Genomic DNA, 19,531 nt, shown 5'->3' with positions numbered 1-19,531 from the left:
TGCCCCTGACCTTATGTTGAGAACCACACATCCAAATATGTGCACTTTTAACTTCCAATCCTCAGTGTGGCCATGTGCTTCCGGGGTGGCTCACCACAACGTTTGGCTTACCTCTCGCCCCTGTCACCACTTTTTACACACTTCATTTGGTGTGAAACTTTTTTCTTCTTCCAAGCCCTCCCCCCCTCCATCCCTTAACTCTGCCCCTAAAAAATGCCTCTCTAAACTGTCAGCTACCCAGCCACCCCAGATGCCATATTTAGGATACAAATGTGAAGAGATGACAGCGTTGTAAAATGGTGCCTGTGCTGAGATTATAATTAACATTTCCAACCTACATCACTCTCCCTCCCACTTCTCCTCTGCTTCTCTCTATTCACTCACTCCTGTACAATAAATGGGAAAAAATGCAAGAAGAAAGGAGAGAAAGGGAGAAAGAAAAGAAAGGGAGATGGAGGAGAAGGAGGAGGAGAGAGCGAGAGAGAGAGAGAGAGAGAGAGAGGGAGAAAAGAGGTTGACCAAACGGAGGGAGGAGGGAGGGGGAAACGGCGTATGCTTGTATACAACCCTGATTTCCATTTTTTTCCCAACTCGTAATGTATTTAATTCAAGTGAAACGTAATCATGACGTGTCGTGTCATTAATCTCCTCGCCGCCTCTCCCGTAAGTACACTGAGTCTTTACTTTCAACATATATCCTATATCTTCATTTATCTACTTAGATTTTTTTATTCTACCACTATGTTTACATAGACACTTTTATGCGTGGTGGCACGAAACACCGGTGACGAAACATTTCCAAAATTGTTGTATTTATCGCGACTGTTGTCCTTCTTCTTCCACGAGCAACACACGGGATAATGGCCAATATAGTTGTTGTTGTTGTTGTGTCTTATTTCTCAGGTCACTTTGCGTTTTGCTTTTTTTTTTTTTTTTTCCGGATTTATGTGCAGTTTGGATTTGTACGCGTGTGCGCGCTTGCATGTGAGTGACTGGCACGAAGCATGTATGTATGTATGTTATGTATGTAACCGCGCGCTCCGTACCCACTTTACGTGTGTGTCACGTATGTAAGCCGGTGGATGTGCGCCCGTGGACCGACGTGCATGTAGCCTCCGAGTCCTTTTCCAGCCGTGACGTGACAAAAAAAAAGAAAGAAAGAAAGAAAGAAGGAAAGAAGAAGCGGAGAAATGCACTGTTCTCCACCCGGAGAGAAAATAAATAAATCCGAAAAATCCCCAGCGTGATGTTTAAATAAGTGGCTTCGATGAGTCAACTCGAAATTAAACGCGACTTTAAAATGGTTGCAAGTGCACGAAAAGTGACTCGGAGTGGTTTAAAATGTATTTTCTTTTAATCCCCGTAACTTTAACCAAGTTCTCTTGGCTCGTATTCGCGCGATGAAAGCAGTTTTGAAATTCGGCAGCGTTATGACCTCTCCTCCTTTATCTCCCTTTAACCTCTCGGTAAAACGGCGTCTGACAGAAAAAAAAAAAAAAAGTAGCTTTCACAAAAAGAGGTACAAGTTCTCGGTGCGTAACGGAGGATTTCGATAAGCTGCAGACATGTTGTCCGGGCGTAAAAGTGGATTTTTGCGTGTTATCAAGTTGATTTAAAAGGGTAATTTATTGGAAGATGTCATTAGCTTGACTAATTCTTTTGTTGGGCACAGATTAGGCATTGTGTTGTGCATTGTTTTCCAGATTAGCACCGTCACTCTCATCTGGGATGTGCGCAAAAAACGCATCCACAGGCTGTAATAGTGATTTATAGCCGTTTTACTTTTGCCCACCTTTTACTACAATGTTTACTACAACCCGTTTAGTTGTCCTAACATCACCTTCGGTGTCTACAAGCTCTGAAAGTAGCATAGCAAGTGTGGCATGCAGCGTTGAAGCCGTGTGTGTGTCTCTGTGTGTGTGTGTGTGTGCGCGAAACGCGTGTTGCCAAAATTGTATTGTGTAAAGATAAGTTACCGCTTTTTCATTCCTCGTTTAACAATGTGCGTTTTTTTTTCTCCTTTTGGACACGATGTCGCTTTTTTGTGACTGACTGGCAGAGGATTCGAGATGAAATCCATGATGGCACTTTTTTTTTTTTCCTCCTCCCGTCCTCTCCCTGCTCGCTCACTCGTCTTTTCCCCTCCCTTAATCTTTTGTATAGAAAATTTAAGAACAAAATGGAGCAGGGGAGAGAGCGATAGATAGGCTGACATGACACACACAAGCCACCCCCGACTTCTCCAAACTACATCCCACTCTTTATCGTTTTTCATCGCATTTTTTCGGCAGCGGGACTGTGTGTGGACATCATGCGCGGGCAGGGTTAATCTGATTTTAGTGGCGGAGTTTATTAGTGCATTGTTTGTTGATGGTTATTTATTTCATTAATGTGCCTCTAATTGAGATGGCCGCGAGAGAGAAGAGGGGAAAGAGCGACTGAAAATGGTTGCACGTTATTGACGCACATCATAGGGGCGAGGAGGAAATTCCTCTTGAGATAAGGCGCAGACGTGTCATCTGGGTTGACCAAAGACACTCCCGTCGCCTTTTCTATATCCAGTGGAATATGTTTAGGGATCCTGAAATGCCCTATTTTTAAATCCACCCGAAATGTCACACTTTGTAGAGCATGTGCATAGTGGAAGTAGGTTGACATTGCTGGCTTGTCCTACAATCAGGAATGTTGTAGAGGGTCCTTAACTCAGTTTACTTCATCTTTTTTTTTTTAAATTCCATTTATCATTTTTACACCTAGAGTCTGAAGTACAGAGATACAGGGACCTAAACTACACATTATCCTTAAAAAAATCCACATGCAGGTTGAAAGCAGATACAATCTGTGAGAGATAAGGAAAACCTTCTGCACACTGTTGTCAAAATGAATGTTTTTCTTCTGCTTCTTGCCCACTACAGTGACTTTTACTAACCTACTAATGTTGACCAAAGCTTCTAAATCTTGTCTTTGTCCAGACTTTGCCACAAACTATAGAGACGAGCGCTTTTACATATTGTCTCCTAGTCAACAGTAGTCACTAAAGTATCACCTATCTGTTGGAAAAGTATTCTACAGGCTGCACTTTTAGATACAAGATGATGATTTTATATTACAAATACACACCAGAGACCTACAAAACACTCTACCAATGTTAAAAGGGGTCTAATGGTTTTGCTTTATTCAGACCTCTCTCTCTCTCTGCTTGTTGTGTTCAAGTAGGATTCTCCTCCTCCTCCGCCACCATCAACACTGCCTCCTCCCCATCTTTGTACATGTTGTACTGTATTCGAGGGGGCACATACACCCCATCCAGGTGGCTCTTGGGGAAGAGATTGTATGTGAGGGAGAAAGAGACAGAGGGAGAGAGTAAAAGGAAGAGGAGTGTAGCACCAATCAAGGCTTCTGATTGATATAATTGGGTCATTAGTGCGCTGCGGGAGAGGCACCTGCTTGCCCTCAGTTAGGGAGAATCTACTGCATTGTGACATTTTGAGACTGTTGAGAGTTCTGCTGGCTGCTCGGGATTAGTGTGTATTTAGAGCATTAAGGTCTTACTTAAATAGTACACCACGTTTTTAGACCAGCTTCAAACTTGGACAGGTAGTTAACTTTCCTTTCTGTACCTTTGCCGCCGACTAACAGATCATAACTTTGGGAAGCTAAGGAGGGCAAAGCAGGTCACGGCACCAGCAGGAAGTCCCGCTGTGATTTAAAACGCCAGGCCAAACAAAACATGGAGCTTCAGTTGTCTGATCATCAAGAGATGGCGAGCCTAAGGGTTAGTTAGAGAGGCCGGAGGCATTAAGATGTCAGTATGCTACAACAGGAGTGGTTGTCAGGTGTTCAAACAGTGTCGGAAAACTTCTTCCCCCAAAATTTTTCCCATGTTGGAATCGGCGGGAGGCTGCAACTGACGATTTCATCAACTTCACAAAACAGACAATTGGACATCAGTGCTCACTTTACACAACAATTACCCATGTCTACACAGACAAGGAAATATGGCAGCTTTGAACATTTATAAAGCTTTTTTAATGAACAACCGAGTGCAGCATTAAAATGTCTTATGGGAAGGTCTGTCGGAAAGATCATGTGCAAACCTCTAAGCCCTTTTAGATGTCTTATATATGTGATACACAAGGAGGTCACAGTCTCGGGTTAGTATCCCTGGAGCTTGTGGGTAGTCTGTGTCTTGCTCAAGGACACTCCAGAGGAGAGGCTGTTGCTGATGAAACAGTCTGAAATCTTTCTTATGGATCAGAGTGTTCATTATTTGATTGACAGTTTTAGCATCAGTTTAGATATTTGATTAGAAATTAAATCATCAGGAAGGTGTTTGTTTCACCCGCATGATTGATCCATTTCTTTGTTTCTTTTCTCTAAGCCCCTGCAGGTGATGTTCACCATGCACCGATAAGCCTTTTAGGAAGAACACATCCAGTGATTTGCTTATGACATTTGCATGCTCCACAGCAATTCTTCTTTTATAGCTTCAGTCTTGTAATCCCGAATCAGGCAAGTCTCTCAATGCTTCCACTCGGTGGTTTAGACACAACATGGCCTGTATGACTTGGAGCGTGAGCCTTGTTTCTCTGCCGAGATGCTGTGATGTTTCCAACGTTCAGATCTGGCACCGCCGCGTCGCTCCCAGTTCGGCGCTCCGCAACTGTGGGGAAGTGTGGGCTCGTGTTCTCTGCTGGAGGAGGAATTCATTCAGAAAAAGCACGAGTAGCAGCTTGAGAAGAGATGGAGATGTAGAGGAGAAGAAATGGAGCGGTAAGGTTAGATGGGAAGACACAAAGATACCAGTGGGGCAGGACATTTTTTTCTTTCACTTTTTTGCTGAATTTTGCAGGTGGCCTCTGCAGATCTAGCATAATATGAAAGAGCTGAGGACAGATTGGGGCCAGGGCTGAACTTCTTTATCTATCCCACAAAATGTAAATGAAAAAGGTCAGCCATATGTCACTGTTGCCATTTAATGGAGATTTCCCAACAGCAGTATGAATGTCTGTAGTCACAGTTATAATGCAGACCTTGAACCATTTATTACGTTCCCTTCTCAGAGCAAAATGATACACAAAAGTTTTTTTGTATGAGGGAGTTGCATTTTTGCAGTAGGTGTTGGAGACACAGTGGAGAGTTTTCACCGTATCGGTGCTGGAGCTGAGGACGAAGGGAGAGGGAAAGCGCAACTCAAAGTTGGAACGAAGCGCGGAGTGAATCAGGGGGTTCAGGGAAAGGTGAAGTAAAGGAAATGAATACCGTCTGTGGGGAAGTTCGCCACGTGACCATGTGATAAAAACCACAGGGCCAAATTATACTGTACCACACACAGTGTGGACTCTCTTCTCTTTCTCCCGTCATTGCTCATCTTCTATTTCATACAATTTTTTTTTTTTTTTTGGTCAGCCACTCATACACCCACTTTTCTCCAAAGGACACCTCAGGCTCAGGTAATGCATCAGAAATAACTATACACTTGTAAGGAGTCACTGAAGTACACACACACAACTCCCGGACACGCACTTTCATTTAGCCAAAATAGCAATGCCTATTTTTAGTAGCATGGAGGAGATGTGCAACAAACGCATACATACATGCACAGACAGCAAACACAAAGGTAGTTGTAGCACACCTTTAGTGTTGTTTCAGGGCAGAGGTCACAAAATAGATTGAAGATGTAATAACATGATCAACAAGCTATGAAAGCAGCAAAACTCTGCATTACTTAAATTGATGCTTATTTTTTTCCAGCTTTCTCAAAACTTTGATTTTTTTTTTTAAATACTGCAGGCCTAACCATAAAATGACAAAAATGGAACCCTCTAAGTAGAACAAGTCACACTGTCAAGAGCACGTAAGACATAATTACACACACTGACACTGAGGCTTTGCAAGGCAATAAAGGGTAACAAGCCAAATAAGTTATGAGCCTGTGCCAGTGGATATACAGAGACCACCTTAGTATACAGCCACATATTTACACTCATATCATTAAAGTAAATCTGAGCAGATATTGTACTTCCTGCCCACACACTGTTAAAAACACTAAGTGAAAGGAGTTCACACCCTCACATTTACAATTATGACGTGTAGGCATGTACAGACCTGCACTACCTTTCTTCACAATAACAGTGTACTATTGGGTCCATATTTACACAATGACTTCAAACCCCCCTCAAATTAAACCTGCCTGAACATATTGTGCTCCAACTCCCTTGGCAATTGACGCTATGTATGACTCAGCAACCGCCACCCCTTCCCCTATACACCTTGTGCCATAAGTGTGGGAGGAGTAATCAGTATTTAAACAATTTTTGGGTGGTAAACGAGGAAGTTGGCATATTGACCTCTGTCATAAAAACTAATTTCCAGTTAAGGTAATTCAGTGCTTGAAATCAGTTATCATAGCGCCCACAATGTTGCACCGCAATTACGGTAATGACAACATCATGGCAATGCTTAACACAACGATACGGTTTTAAGCTATCATTACTGTGTGAATTGCAATCTTGTAACATCGCTGTGCACACTGAAAATTTCAGGGTCTGGTAAGGGTTGGGGGGGGGGGGGGGGTGGATCAGCAAATGTGCAGAAAAAACCAGTTCCATGCATTTTTCTCTTCATACTTTTGACTGACTGTATGATTTAGTTGGATCACATTTGCACCTGACATTAAAAATGGATTTTCATAATGCACTTTCTTTCTACATCCCTTGCAAAACAACGCCAGCATCACCTCTTCATACAGTATCATTTAAAACCCGTTTAGTTGACTGGTTTTTCCCTGTGTTTGTTGGTTCATTTACACCAGGGTTTATGTGCTTCTCCTCCTCCTAATTTCTGTCCCTCATCCCCCCCCCCCCCTTCCAGAGCCGTTCCCTGCATCCTTTGCTCACCTTATCTCCCTCTCTTCATCTATCCTAATTTTATTGGCGTGGCAAGGCCAATAGTTGGCGACAGCCACCGTCACGGTAGAACAATGCATTGTGATGGTGATATTCATATGATAATTCCATCAGACTTAACACTGCTGCAGATACATGTAAATCTATTTTTTCCTTTCTGTAATGATCTCTGTCTGTGTGGATGAATGTTTCTTTATGTTGACTTTTTAAATCATCTTCAAATCTGTTGTTCTTTCTTCATGTTAAAGCCCAGCTACCATGATTTCTCCTTTTCTGTTTTTCTCCCCACTTCCCCTCAACACCATGTTGGCAATCACATTAAATCATTTTCATTCACATAGCTTCTGACAACATGTTTTTCTTAACACTGCCCAGTTTGTAACTGCACTGTATGTTTCCCTCTGTCTCTCCCTTTCTTTCTCTCTGTCTGCCTCCTTTCTCATTTTTGCTCTTCGCCATGTTGGCAGGGCCCAATCTACCAGCTGATATCAGCATTCCCTGGCACTCTGCCAACTGGCAACACTGCAGGAGAGAAAGAAAGAGAGAGGGAGAGAATGAAAGAAAATTAGTGAATAATAGACGGAGGGAGGGAGCAAAGCATGAGAGGGGGATGGGAGGAGTATGAATCAGGGAGAGAAAGAAAGACAGAAGGGAAAGGAAGACAGGGAGAGAAAGAACAATAATGGTGGATTAAGAAAGGACTCTGAGTGTGTGTCTGTGGTTGTGTGTGAGTGTGTGAGTTTATGTGATTGATATGGTGTGATATCCCTGTGAGTCATAGCTGAGCTGAAATGTCAACTGGCTACATGAGAATCTCTTTGTCATCCAGCCTCAGTGACACACACACACACACACACACACACACACAGACACACAGACACACAAATCCAAGTGATCATATAAACACATATGTGACTATACGAGCACGTGAGCACGAATACGAGCAGCACACCTGCAAACACAGATGTTCCATTGTTTTGCCACAATGATTGATGACCTTTTGTTTTGTTGTGGGCGCCTCTGCTGCTTCCCAACTCCAGCAAATGATGGGCAAAAATGGCCGATGTACAACAATCCAGTCTAACTGATGTAAACTGCTGTGCACTCAAAATGTTTGGGTGTGTGAGCCTGCTTGCCAAAATGTTTGTGTTCAATATGCTGTATATCACACTTTACATTTTAGCTGACTCTGTTATCTGGGGTGATGGTTGCAGTACAGTAAACACCACAGAAGAATAAGCTTACATTTTTGCATTGCTTGAACAACTAACCATGACTAAGCACTGTATGGGTCAAAGCCACCACACCCAGGCAGTAGATTTAAGAAACATTGCTCTGCATAAGTGCATGTCTGCTCTATGTATGTGTGTGTGTGTGTGTGTGTGTGTGTACGGTCCTGATTTAAGTAAAAAGCTGCTACTGTGTACAGGAAGGGCGGGTGGGGAAGTCAAAACATTGCGCGCCCATCCTGTTTGGGACAGTCCATGTCCTGTGGTGGTGCCCTTAACTCCTAAACACACACTGACACACAAGCAGACACACACTGATGCACATTCACACTCCGACTAATCATCCCATATGTGCTAACAGTATGCTGGAGTGCATTGTGAGCACATGCAGGAGGCATAACAGGTGTACACCTGTTACACATCCAAGCACATACATACTCCTACATAGGCGAAGACCAAATGAAGGAATTTCCTGATACTTAACATTTACATGCATTTAAACATGCATTAAATGCATTAAAAACCATTCACCCAACAGGACTAAACTGAGTGTGCATCTGATTCTCAGGATTTTTTTAGATATATGGTAGAATACATTCAGTTTCAGTGCAAACTGCTTTATATCCTTTCGAAAGGATTGTCATCACTTTTGTCATCATGCAATCATATTTTTTTTTCTTCCAGAAAACAAAAGGAGGAGGCTGCCACAGAAGTGTGTCCCCCATCAGCCGAGACACTAAAGAATGGCATAACATCACACACACTGCTGGTAATTTTCTACTGTTCTCATATACACTTACATCTACAGTGCACATCCATTCATATGCCAACATACAAACCTCTTAAGCAAACTAATATCATTTTATTATATATGTGTTTTGGCCGTTTCCACTGGTCAAGGTCATTTTACGGTTGAAGATAATTATGCTCAACATGTAAATTTAACCTTTCCTCCAAAGTCCTAAACTACTGATCCTCCGAAGTCATAATCTGTGTGTGTCTCTCTCTCTCTGTTTTGTTCTTATAGAGGATGGATTCTCCACCAGAATGTGTGTTGTCTCTTTCTCGTGAGCAGCCCCAGTCTCCCCAGACACTGCCATCTCTGGACCATAGCCCCCAGGCCTCTTCTCCTCACACGCACCTTTCTCTACCTGACAGCCCTGTTATCCTACCTATTCACAGCCCAGAATCTTCTCCTCAGAGCCAGGACACTTTACCTTATTTCCCCCTCTCTCCCTTCCCCCTACATGTGGAGAACAGCAACAATCACCAGGATGCCGATGAAGAGGATGATGAAGAAGGGCTGGAAGGCGTTCCTTCATCCCCAACTCCAGCAGTGGCTTTGTTCCCAGGAGGAGGGGGACAAGAAGTTGGATGCAGCCCTTGTTTGGACACCTCTCCACCAGCCACACCATCAGCACCACTTGTTGGGTTTGGAGCCCTGGAACTGGCCCTCTCTTCGGGGCAGAGTGGAAACTGCAATGATGAGCTAGACTTGCAGCTATTCCAGAAAGATACTGTTACCAGGGTGATACCCGGAGTGGGTGGGGCCTCTTCAGGACCCACACTCAGGTTTCCCTGTCATGTATGCGGGAAGAGATTCAGATTCCAAAGTATTTTGTCTCTTCATGCCCGAGCTCACAGTCTGGACCGAGACCGCCGAGCTTCAGCCCTCTATCGAACTGGACTACCGTCAGCACCCCTAAAGCAGCATCTCAAACAGAACCACAAAGATATAATCCATAATCACAGAAGTCACACAAGCCAGCGTTTACTGCCAGGGACTCTCATACAGCATCTCACAGAAGAAGATGATGCTGATGGTGAGATTAAAGGTCCAGATGATGGCCTACAGATTGACCAGAGCCCACACTTTTTACTTGATGACAGCACACCACTGACCCCTCCACTTACAGAGGATCCCGTGTCTGTGACCTCTCCCTATTCCTCTAACACTGGGGAATGTGTGTCTACTTCCACATCTATGTTTCGCTGCCATGCCTGCAAAGGAAAATTCCGCACGGCTTCAGAGTTGGCACGTCATGTTCGCATTCTCCACAACCCTTATAAATGTACTCTTTGTCCTTTTTCTGCCAGCCAAGAAGAAAGCCTGGCAACCCACTTGCAGGAGTGCCACCCCTCCCCTGAGGTGTCTGCTTTGCAACCAACCTTCAATTCCAGGCCAATCATTGCCACCCCTGACACTCCTGTGCCCACTCCAACCCATACTCCAGCACCAACCCCAAGTACTCCACAGATGATTTCAGCTGCTACAGGGGCTACGTCCTCTTCACTGCCTGCATTTCGCTGTGATACTTGTGGACAGCGGTTTACCCAGTCTTGGTTCCTAAAAGGACACATGCGAAAGCACAAGGATTCCTTGGACCATAAATGCCAGGTATGTGGTCGAGGCTTCAAGGAGCCTTGGTTCCTCAAAAACCACATGAAAGTACATCTTAACAAGCTTGGGCTGAAGGCTGGGCTGGGAGCACTTGGGGGACCAGGCGGTGCTGAGCAGCAGGCCAAAGGCTCTGCAAGTAACCAGTCTCTTAATGCTCTCTACTCTAGCCTCCTCCTGGCCCAGCGAGGAGGTGGTAGAGGTGGACAAGGGAGATCAGAGAGGGATAGTGGAAACCAAATGGGGATGAGCTCAAGCAAGTCTGCCATCCTGGGCTACCTGGGGTTGCCCAGTGATGGCAGCGGAGCCAGCTGCATGGAGAGACTTCAAGCAGTAGCTCAGGTTGCAGAGATGGGAAATGGGGGTGGTGGTGGCACTGGTGGCTCTGGAGGAGGGGACTCAGGAAGAGGAGGGGGAACAACTAGAAGCACAGGTGAACCTACAGCAACTTTATCTGAAGGTGGGGACCAGGCAACCTGGTGGCAGCTGGTGGCTCGCAGTCTGGCAGTTGCTCAGCAGCAGCAGAGAGCCCACCAGCGTGGCCAGCAGCAAGTCCAACGTGGCCCAGGACGGAACTCTGTGATCGCAGACGCTGACCAAGTCAGGGCCTACCTTGGGGGCCTAGATGCAAGAGAGGAGTCTGGAGGAGCAGGAGGGCCATGGGAATGCCCAGACTGTGGAAAGCTATTCCGCAGTCTGCAGCAGGTGGTGGTTCATGCTCGTGTTCACACTCAGAGGAACCAGAAAGTAGGTGGTGGCGAAGAGGATGGAAGTGGTAACTGTAGAGGAGCGGGGCAAGGAAGAGGCAGCAGTGACGTGAGACAGGAATCTCAACTAACCAGTGATGGATCCCAACAAACAGGAGAAGCGAGACAGGAATCAAAACTGCACAGTGGTGGAGCACAACAAGCCGGAGCAGCTACCAGGTTTCACTCTGTCATCTCAAGCTTCAAAGGTACAATCACATCTGCTTTTTTCTATTTTGTCGTTTGAGTTGTGGTTGTTTGCTCACATGTAATAGTGTTATTATCACAAGAGCATACTATTTTCATACTGCTTTTCTGATGTGATAGAAACTCTCATGGGGCCTTACACACCAGCTGTTATCTTTCTATTTTTTTCACCTTTTTCTCCACTTGCAGGAGAAAATGGCTTGACAGCAGTCTCCTCCATACCTTCACTTCCCACCAGGGAGCGAGTGCGTGGTAGAGGGATAAAGGATTGCCCCTACTGTGGTAAAGCTTTCCGCTCCTCACACCATCTCAAAGTGCACCTGAGAGTTCACACAGGTGAGAAACTGCTGTGAGTTTAACAAACCACATTTACTTTCTTAACCTTTACAATTCCCTGGAAAGGTTTCATTGAGCATCCTCGCTTTTGCAGCACTACCTTTTTTCTTTTTCACACATTCACCCCAGGGAGCTGGCCAGCACTAATCATAGCCCTCCACTGCAGGCCACTGAGCAGCTCCACTGGAGTAACTCCTGCTTAAATGCCTTGCTCAAGGGTATATTAACAGTTAGTTTTAGGAAGGGGTGTGGGTGAGATCAAGACACTCCAGGGAAATTTTAGTAAAATGCTCATTTCGCTCACTGGAGTAACCTCAACCTCAAGAAGGAAACAAAAATATATTTGTTTCCACAGTCATAGTACTCCTTTTTCTGTAACTTAATTTGCCAAAATCTAAATTGTGCAAAATAAAAACTTATTTGGTATAGGATTTTTGAGAACATATATAAAAGAATATGTTTACAGATTTACTTTTTTCTGTCAGTGTCTATCATTTTTCTTAAATTTAGAAATAAAAGCCCAACACACTTTCTAACAAACTAACAGTTTTCCAAGACAATGACTAAAAGACCTCATTCTGGATTTCTGGTGACAAGTGAGTAGGACTTAAATGAAAATTGTGAACACTCACAGCAGTCATTCACGTTCTTAATTAATGATCCATATTCATAAGACTTTATCAGCATGAGTCATTGTCATTTTTTATTATTTGCCTTCGCTTGATGTATTTGATCGAAATTAAGACCTCGCTTCAATTTTTGAGATGCCATGAATCCTCAGCAAATGGTAACTGGAGCTCATTCAAGCCTTTCTAGAAAGACCCAAAACACATTCAATGAAATCTATTTAGTATTGCCATCATCTACAGCTGACAGGACCTATCACATCACAGCTATATTATTCATCAAATTATAATAATCCTCTTTTAATATTACTGTCCTCTTGAGAATATAATTTCACATCAAGAGTTTTATCCCATCGTTTTTTTTCTTTTTTGCTACAGCAATAAAGTCAGATATGCCTACATGTGCCTCTCTGTTCATAAGCCAAGCTATGTTCCTCTTGTGTGATCAGTTCTTTTGTTTGTATGAATAAGATTATTGGCGCTTTTCATACACAGTACATATCCTGCTGGTGATGTGCCTCCAGCATGATGTCCCCTCCTCTTTATCTTTCCCAGCAGTGTAATTTATAATCAGTGATGGAATACTGCCATCTCCCTTTAAAATGTATAACTACATTTCCCACTCTACACTGCCCAAAGGATCATATATGTAAATTGCAAAATCTAGCAGTAATATTACTGCTGGCCTTTTTGAAATAAGTACTGTAGCGTTTTTGTCAATCTATTTCGCAGACAGCCATGGTTTTCATTTCTGTATGGCATAAGAACCAATCAGCAGTCCCTTGAGACCTGGCCTTTAAATTTCAACTGAGGACTTTCATTGTTTCACATGACAGCCTGATTTTTCTGACTTTTCCACTTATTTGGTAATATTCATTGAGAGGTGCTACTTGTGTCCAAAGCCATTTTTAAAATCTACATTTATTAACCTATTTTCTCTAGGTGAGAGACCCTATAAATGTCCCCACTGTGACTATGCGGGTACCCAGTCAGGCTCACTGAAGTACCACCTCCAGCGGCACCACAGGGAGCAACGCAATGCCTCATCATCCTCTTCCAATTCCTCCTCTACAGGTCTCGCCTCTACTATCAACAGTATGAGCTCTGGAACCTCTGGGCTTGTCAAGCACCGCCGGTCCCAACACAACCACTACCCAGTCAATCAAGGCACAAATGATACCCCGTCCTCTCGGACCAGCCAGCAGTCCTGGCTGCTGGGGCTTCCAGACCATCGGGAACATCGAAAGGCCTTGGCGGCTCTAAGGGATGTCGACTTGGAAACCCAATACAGGTATTTGTCTGGGGTGATGGGAGCCCTTTATCAAGGTGGAATGGAAGGAGGCTGGATTAGGGAATCCCCCCTACCAAAGGCCCCTAAAGTGTCCCGGCGTAAGCCCCTTACTACCAGCCGAATGATTCAGTCATCAAATGACAAAGAAGGGACTGCACCTTCAATCCAAGAGGGTGGCTTTGAACCGCTGGATCTCTCTCGTCGTCCTTCCCCTGGCCTAGGGGGCATGGAAGAAGATGGTCTCCTAAGTATAGGGGAAGGAGCTGCTGTCAGTGGCGATAGTTCACTGGGGGTCAAACTAAGCCAGTGTTTGTTCTGCCCATTCCGCACGTCATCAGCAGAACTGATGGCCATGCATCTCCAGGTAAACCACACCAGTAAGTCTAAGCGCAAAAGAAGCTCTTTGACTACCTTGAATGATGACGCAGCCCCAAAGGCCACCAGAACAGATCAATCAGAGCTTGATTCCATGGGGATATGGAGGCACGTGAGCGAGGCTGAGTCCCAGGCACCCCTGAAGGAGTGGTCCTCAACCCAGGCCAAGACTCTCAATGGGCTTTCTGAGCATAAAACTGAACATCTGGATGATGTTGCTGACCACCCAGACTCCAGTGTGGCCTCAGTATCCAAGAATGTAAGAGTGCCGCTTAAGAGAAAAATGGAGGAGGAGGAAGAAGAGCAGGAAGAGGAGATGGAAGAGAACAGCAGTCTGGAGGATTCACAGGACCATGATCTGAGGATGTCCCTCACTCTTTCGCCAGCCATGAGTTCAAACCACATGGTAAGAGAGAAAGAAAGAGTGTTAACAGATTAAAATGATTTTAGATGACACTATTGAAATTGGAGAGCTTTGTTCAATGTTTTCAATTATGTTTGCCACAGAACTGAAGAATGAGCTGGAAGCTTTGCAGAGAGAAAAGGCATTTAGGGTTAAATGATTTGCTCCTTAATACTTAAGAAAAATGTGAGTCTTGAAAACTGATGCTTCAGCAGGTTTTGAGAAAAATCACAGCTGTTATATTCCCACCAAAATGATTTGTCTTCTTCAGACAGTGTGGTCCACCACAAAACACGGTAAACTGCCAGTAAAACGAGTATGGATGCCTTTTTTTCAGGATTTTTAGCCTACACACCAAGATGGATGATTTTTGAGATGATCTCCTATTTGATACATGAAAAAAAAAAAAAGCTCTATGTCAGATCCTGCATCATTCCAGAGTCATGGATTTATTCCCCAATACAATGAACCGTATATCCCAGACTCCTATAATGACCAAGTTGAAGCCAGCTGTGACAAGACGCTCTCCTGACTGATCATTAAACAGTTTGGAACCATAAGCTCTAAGTTCCTCCTCAACCTACACAGACAAGAAAAACAGAGTTTATTCTAGGACAGTTTCAAAGCTGTGAACCTCAGCTAAACTATGTGGTATTATTTTAAGGCATGAGGCGACTGTTGCAGGCCATGTACTTTCTCTCAACTGTATATCACTGCCTTGTTTGTCTGAAAAGTGTTTCTAGACAATTGTTCTAAAGAAAAACAAAGTTTTTTTTTTTTTCATTTTCAATTAGTGCCTGTTTATATGTGTTTTAAAGAGAGTCTCTGGTATTTCTGCGCATTAAGGTTCTGTTTCATTTTATCTTGAATATACAGGTTAACACACTTTAAGTGCAGTATGTTTGTTAAAAGTGGGTCTAGGGTGTTGTGAATAGTTAAGTTGTAAAAGAGATACTACATTGTGACGTATTCTCCTTGACACAGACGGCAGCTGTTTGTGCTTCAGCTTTCAAAAGAAAACAAAAAAAGCAAGTGATAAACACAATGTATAATGTGATGGAAGAGGTCAAAGAGGTCACAGTTCAAAAATTCAGTGTTTACTGTGGTGCTGAACGTGCGTTGCAGTTGTTGCAGTTACCAAGGCAACTCAAGGTCACCCTAGATGTGTGGAAAAGAACAAAACAGAGCGGGAGCCTGTTTGAGGGCAGCAGGGACGTCTCTCGAGCCCCCGAACACAATCAACTGACACAGTCTTCTAAAGAGACTGAGACTTAGCAACTGTGTCAAACACAAACAATTTCATTTTTTTCTCCATAGGAGAGAAGACTCAAGGTAGAGAACGAAAAAGAAAGCAGTATCCCTGCCAAACAGGACTAAAGCTGAGAACTGTACTCATAGGGTATGGTGTCTTTTTTTTTTTTTTTTTTAGATGAGTAGATTCCCTCTCTTCTTTTTTTTTTTATAAGAAAAGAAAGACAATGGTAGGAGTAATTATTAAAACACTAACAAATGCATAGACATCCCAGTAGAATATGTGTAGCTTTTGTAAAGACAAGAAAAAAAACAGACTTTTGTTTATTTTCATTTCAAGATGCTTACAGAAAAAGGTTATCAATATAGGTAATATTGATTATAATGTTTGTGAGCTAAGACTAGTTGGAATGTCTATACAGAGCACTGTGCAAGGTTTGAGTTCCCAAAGTAGTTGTTTTTATTTTGGATTTTATCGATAGACCAAACGTTTATTCTATGGAAGTTGTCACTTTCTGTTGTCATTTAAAAATGTGTAAAGCTGTGGTTTCGTTAGATTTACCCCAAAATCAATCAGTGTATCACGTATCCAACCACTGAACTGGTTGTTAAAGAAAGTTCAAAATCAAAATACATCATTTTTGTGAATACATAAATACAGAGACTGCTATAAATTAAAAAAAAAAAAATCTCATGATAAATTCTTGTGGTTTTAAGGTAGGGTTACAAAAAAATATGAATGTGTGACAGTAATATCCCCTTACACTGGTTAACAACCATTATTTATCTAGTTTGACTACTTCTTGATGGGGTATTCTATGATTGCAACCACACCTTAATGTGCATTAATGTGTTTAAGTTCTTTTTCTTAGAGCACCTTATGAGTTTTGTAGTGAAAGTCCCTTAGTGGTGTCTCCTTAACAACTACTGTCAATGCCACCGTGCCTTCTGTTTCAAGCACTTCCTGGTGTATTTTGTAAAACTCACCAAAAGCACTTAGCCTACATCTACACTCTCCCTTTCCTCCCTCTCCTGCCCCTCCACTCCTCCTCTTCTTCTTCTCCTTCATCATCTCAGTCCATTTTCCTAATCTTTTTCTCATTTCCCCTGTCCGCTCTTTCTGGTGAGCAGCTGTTTTCGTACCAGATTTCTCTCCTACAGTTCAGGCCTGTTCGGCCTTAAACGAGGTCACTAGGCCTCATTACAATCTAGCCTGGCTAGACCCATAAAAGAATGGACTACCTAACCTTTAAACAAGTAAGAAAATCATTAGAAATGTAGTGCTAGGCTACTTTTGATCTCAATACTAGCCCTTGGTAAACCAAAGCCCAAGTCTAAGACTAATTAATCTTGTATTTAATCTTATGACGTGCCAAAACATGTCCAATGTGACACTAAAGCATGTATCAACTTCAGAATAATTCTCCTCCCCTGTCCTTTATCTTTTCTCATACTTTATATCTTCAACCCCTCCTCCCTCATGCTTGCTCTTGCTCCATGTTCCATACTTGTCCGGAAACTATCTCTATAGCACCACTTGAAGGTGACGTGTACTATCTGGTATTGAGGCCTTTATTAGATTTTTATTTCAGTTTGTGTGGTGTTTGTTCAATGCCGTTGAGATGGAAAATGCTCTTCTTATAATGATAATTATTATTGTTTTGGCATTATGGTTAAAAAAAAAAATCAACAAAAAATAAGAGAAATGTGTTGTTGAATGTTGTACAGATAGCACTAGAAGATGTTGTGTTTTTTTTTTAAAGAGAGCACAAACCTGAGTGATGGTCCCTTCTACTCCTTTCGCTGACAAATGGGAATAAAACGGCCTACCAATCATTATAGATGTGATGACAGATTTCCAAAATAAACCTTTTGTCTAAGCGGTGTTCATCCTCGGAGGCTTGAATGTAAAAAGCAGCCTCTAAATCAAACGTCAATCCACTTTTTTTGCACAGCAAGATAAAGGATCAGTAGAAGCTTGTCTAAAACAAGGTGCAATACAGATAGACAGTTGATCTATCTAAACAATCTGTTACATAATAATATAATCAAAAAGTTGCTAATTTCACATGAAAAAGTGAGGTTGTATCAGACTTGTTTTGGTCGGCCACCAACCACAGTAGAAAACTATGAAAACTAGTTTCTTATTGAAAAGAGTTTCAAACTATTATGTAATTATCATCATTTGGTGTATTCCTGTGAAAGCTTTTAGGATAAAATCTGTGTCAAAGGTGTAGTTCCCCGTTTCTGAGAGGACCTTCCCACTGAGACATCCATTAACCGAGCAAAACGAGGGTGAGCTCACGTTTTTAAAAGTCATGAAAATACAGAAAAAAAGGCATCTTTGAGGTTTGCTCCACTCTGAGCTAAGTGGGAAAAATTCTAAAAATGAGCCACAAAAATAGCTATCTGTTCACATTCACACGTGCTGTCAACTGCATGCGATGTGGCACCCTTGTGATTTTTCAAACATACCCCAAATATGGCACCTTATCTCCTGATTGTGAATCAGAATATTTCACCAAAGGGATACGATTAGTTTAATGGTAAACAGACAAGCTGATCCTACACACAGAAGTAATAAGTAATCACTGAAGATGTAGGTTTTCATAAAAACAACAAAACGTCGTGAGGTGAGGGGTCCATCCTGGGTTTGGGCTCTTGTGTAGCTGACTGCCATTGCAGTGAGGGAAAACTGATCTAACATAGTAGTGACTAATATGACTTTGTGGACAGATAAAAAAATAAAAAATAAAATAAAACCCATTAGAAATAAATAAACACAAAGAAAATAACACCGTCTCTCTCGTTCATGTCTCTCAGCAGCAGATGACACTTGTGCCATCAATCCTTAACATGTATTTATCTCTTTAACTGTAAGAACTTGTTTATGATGGACTACAATCCAGACTGAGATGAACTGCTTCAAACTACAGTGCCTAGTTAATGGGGAGCTGAAGTGACTGCAGGGAAAGGGAGCCTTCTTGTGGCTTTGAGCAGAATTGCAGGAATGTTGTACATTTTAAGGGCCTCCCCCTTTCCCTCCCCCTCCAGCCTGATCTTCGTTTCTGCACAAAGGTCATAGAAATAGTTTAACAGTGTCAAAGATGGAAAAGTTTTGTGACATGCAGTGTGAGGACGTTACAGCTGAGTTTAATATTAGAAATGTACATTTCTGCATATTAAGTGCTATTTCATTAGCATTCTGCAGCAGTGGTTTACATCCTTTTTTGGACTAACTGTGACCCAAAGGGAGATTTCCTTGCTAAAGAAATACACTTAAGATATTTTTGAGATCAGTTGATAAATAATTGTTCACGCAGAACAGGCACAAATCTGAGAAAATAATAATTTTAGCAAAGATAATTTTATTTCTCCCTCCAGTGAATCATCTTGTGTGACCACCAGATCTGTCTTTAGATCCTGTGTGGGTGTCCCGTCCCCTCATGGCTGGGAGTCAGAGTTCGACAATATAAAACCAGTTTGGGCATTGACAGGATTATGTTTGATAGTGTGAATCTTAGTTTCATGTGAAGATCCTTTGGCATATCTAGCGGGCAAGTGGCAAAGGGTATTGCAATCATAATAATAAAAAAAAAGTGTGTAACTGACTGATTAGAAAAGATCTATGATTTTATCATTTCTGATGTTCCTTTAGGCTGAGAAGAAATTGTGTGCATGACTGTGCAGTAACTTGGGTAATGTTCCAACTAATACTGCAGCTTAAATCGGTTTCATCTATGCCACATGAATTTTCAGCA

The 19,531-nt window shown here is 42.6% G+C and overlaps 1 protein-coding gene across 2 annotated transcripts; it reads left to right on the top strand.

Annotated features, from left to right (window-relative positions):
* Positions 1 to 555: 555 nt before the first annotated feature.
* Positions 556 to 18,565, top strand: znf219 (zinc finger protein 219). Of its 2 annotated transcripts, none has more exons than XM_026296349.2 (6): positions 556 to 663; positions 8,822 to 8,906; positions 9,165 to 11,490; positions 11,678 to 11,824; positions 13,525 to 14,522; positions 15,837 to 18,565. In XM_026296349.2, the coding sequence occupies exons 3-6, from the start codon at positions 9,168 to 9,170 to the stop codon at positions 15,894 to 15,896; spliced, it is 3,528 nt and encodes a 1,175-aa protein (XP_026152134.1). In that variant the 5' UTR covers positions 556 to 663; positions 8,822 to 8,906; positions 9,165 to 9,167; the 3' UTR covers positions 15,897 to 18,565. The 2 variants fall into 2 exon arrangements, with proteins under 2 accessions (XP_026152134.1, XP_026152126.1); XM_026296341.2 differs by having other exon boundaries at positions 13,393 to 14,522.
* Positions 18,566 to 19,531: the final 966 nt, after the last annotated feature.

Source organism: Mastacembelus armatus, chromosome 18 (genome assembly GCF_900324485.2).
Source record: "Mastacembelus armatus chromosome 18, fMasArm1.2, whole genome shotgun sequence".
In the NCBI taxonomy this organism is placed as follows: Eukaryota; Metazoa; Chordata; class Actinopteri; order Synbranchiformes; family Mastacembelidae; genus Mastacembelus; species Mastacembelus armatus.
Note: the sequence above shows the minus strand (reverse complement) of the source record. Positions and strands in the feature narration are given on the sequence as shown.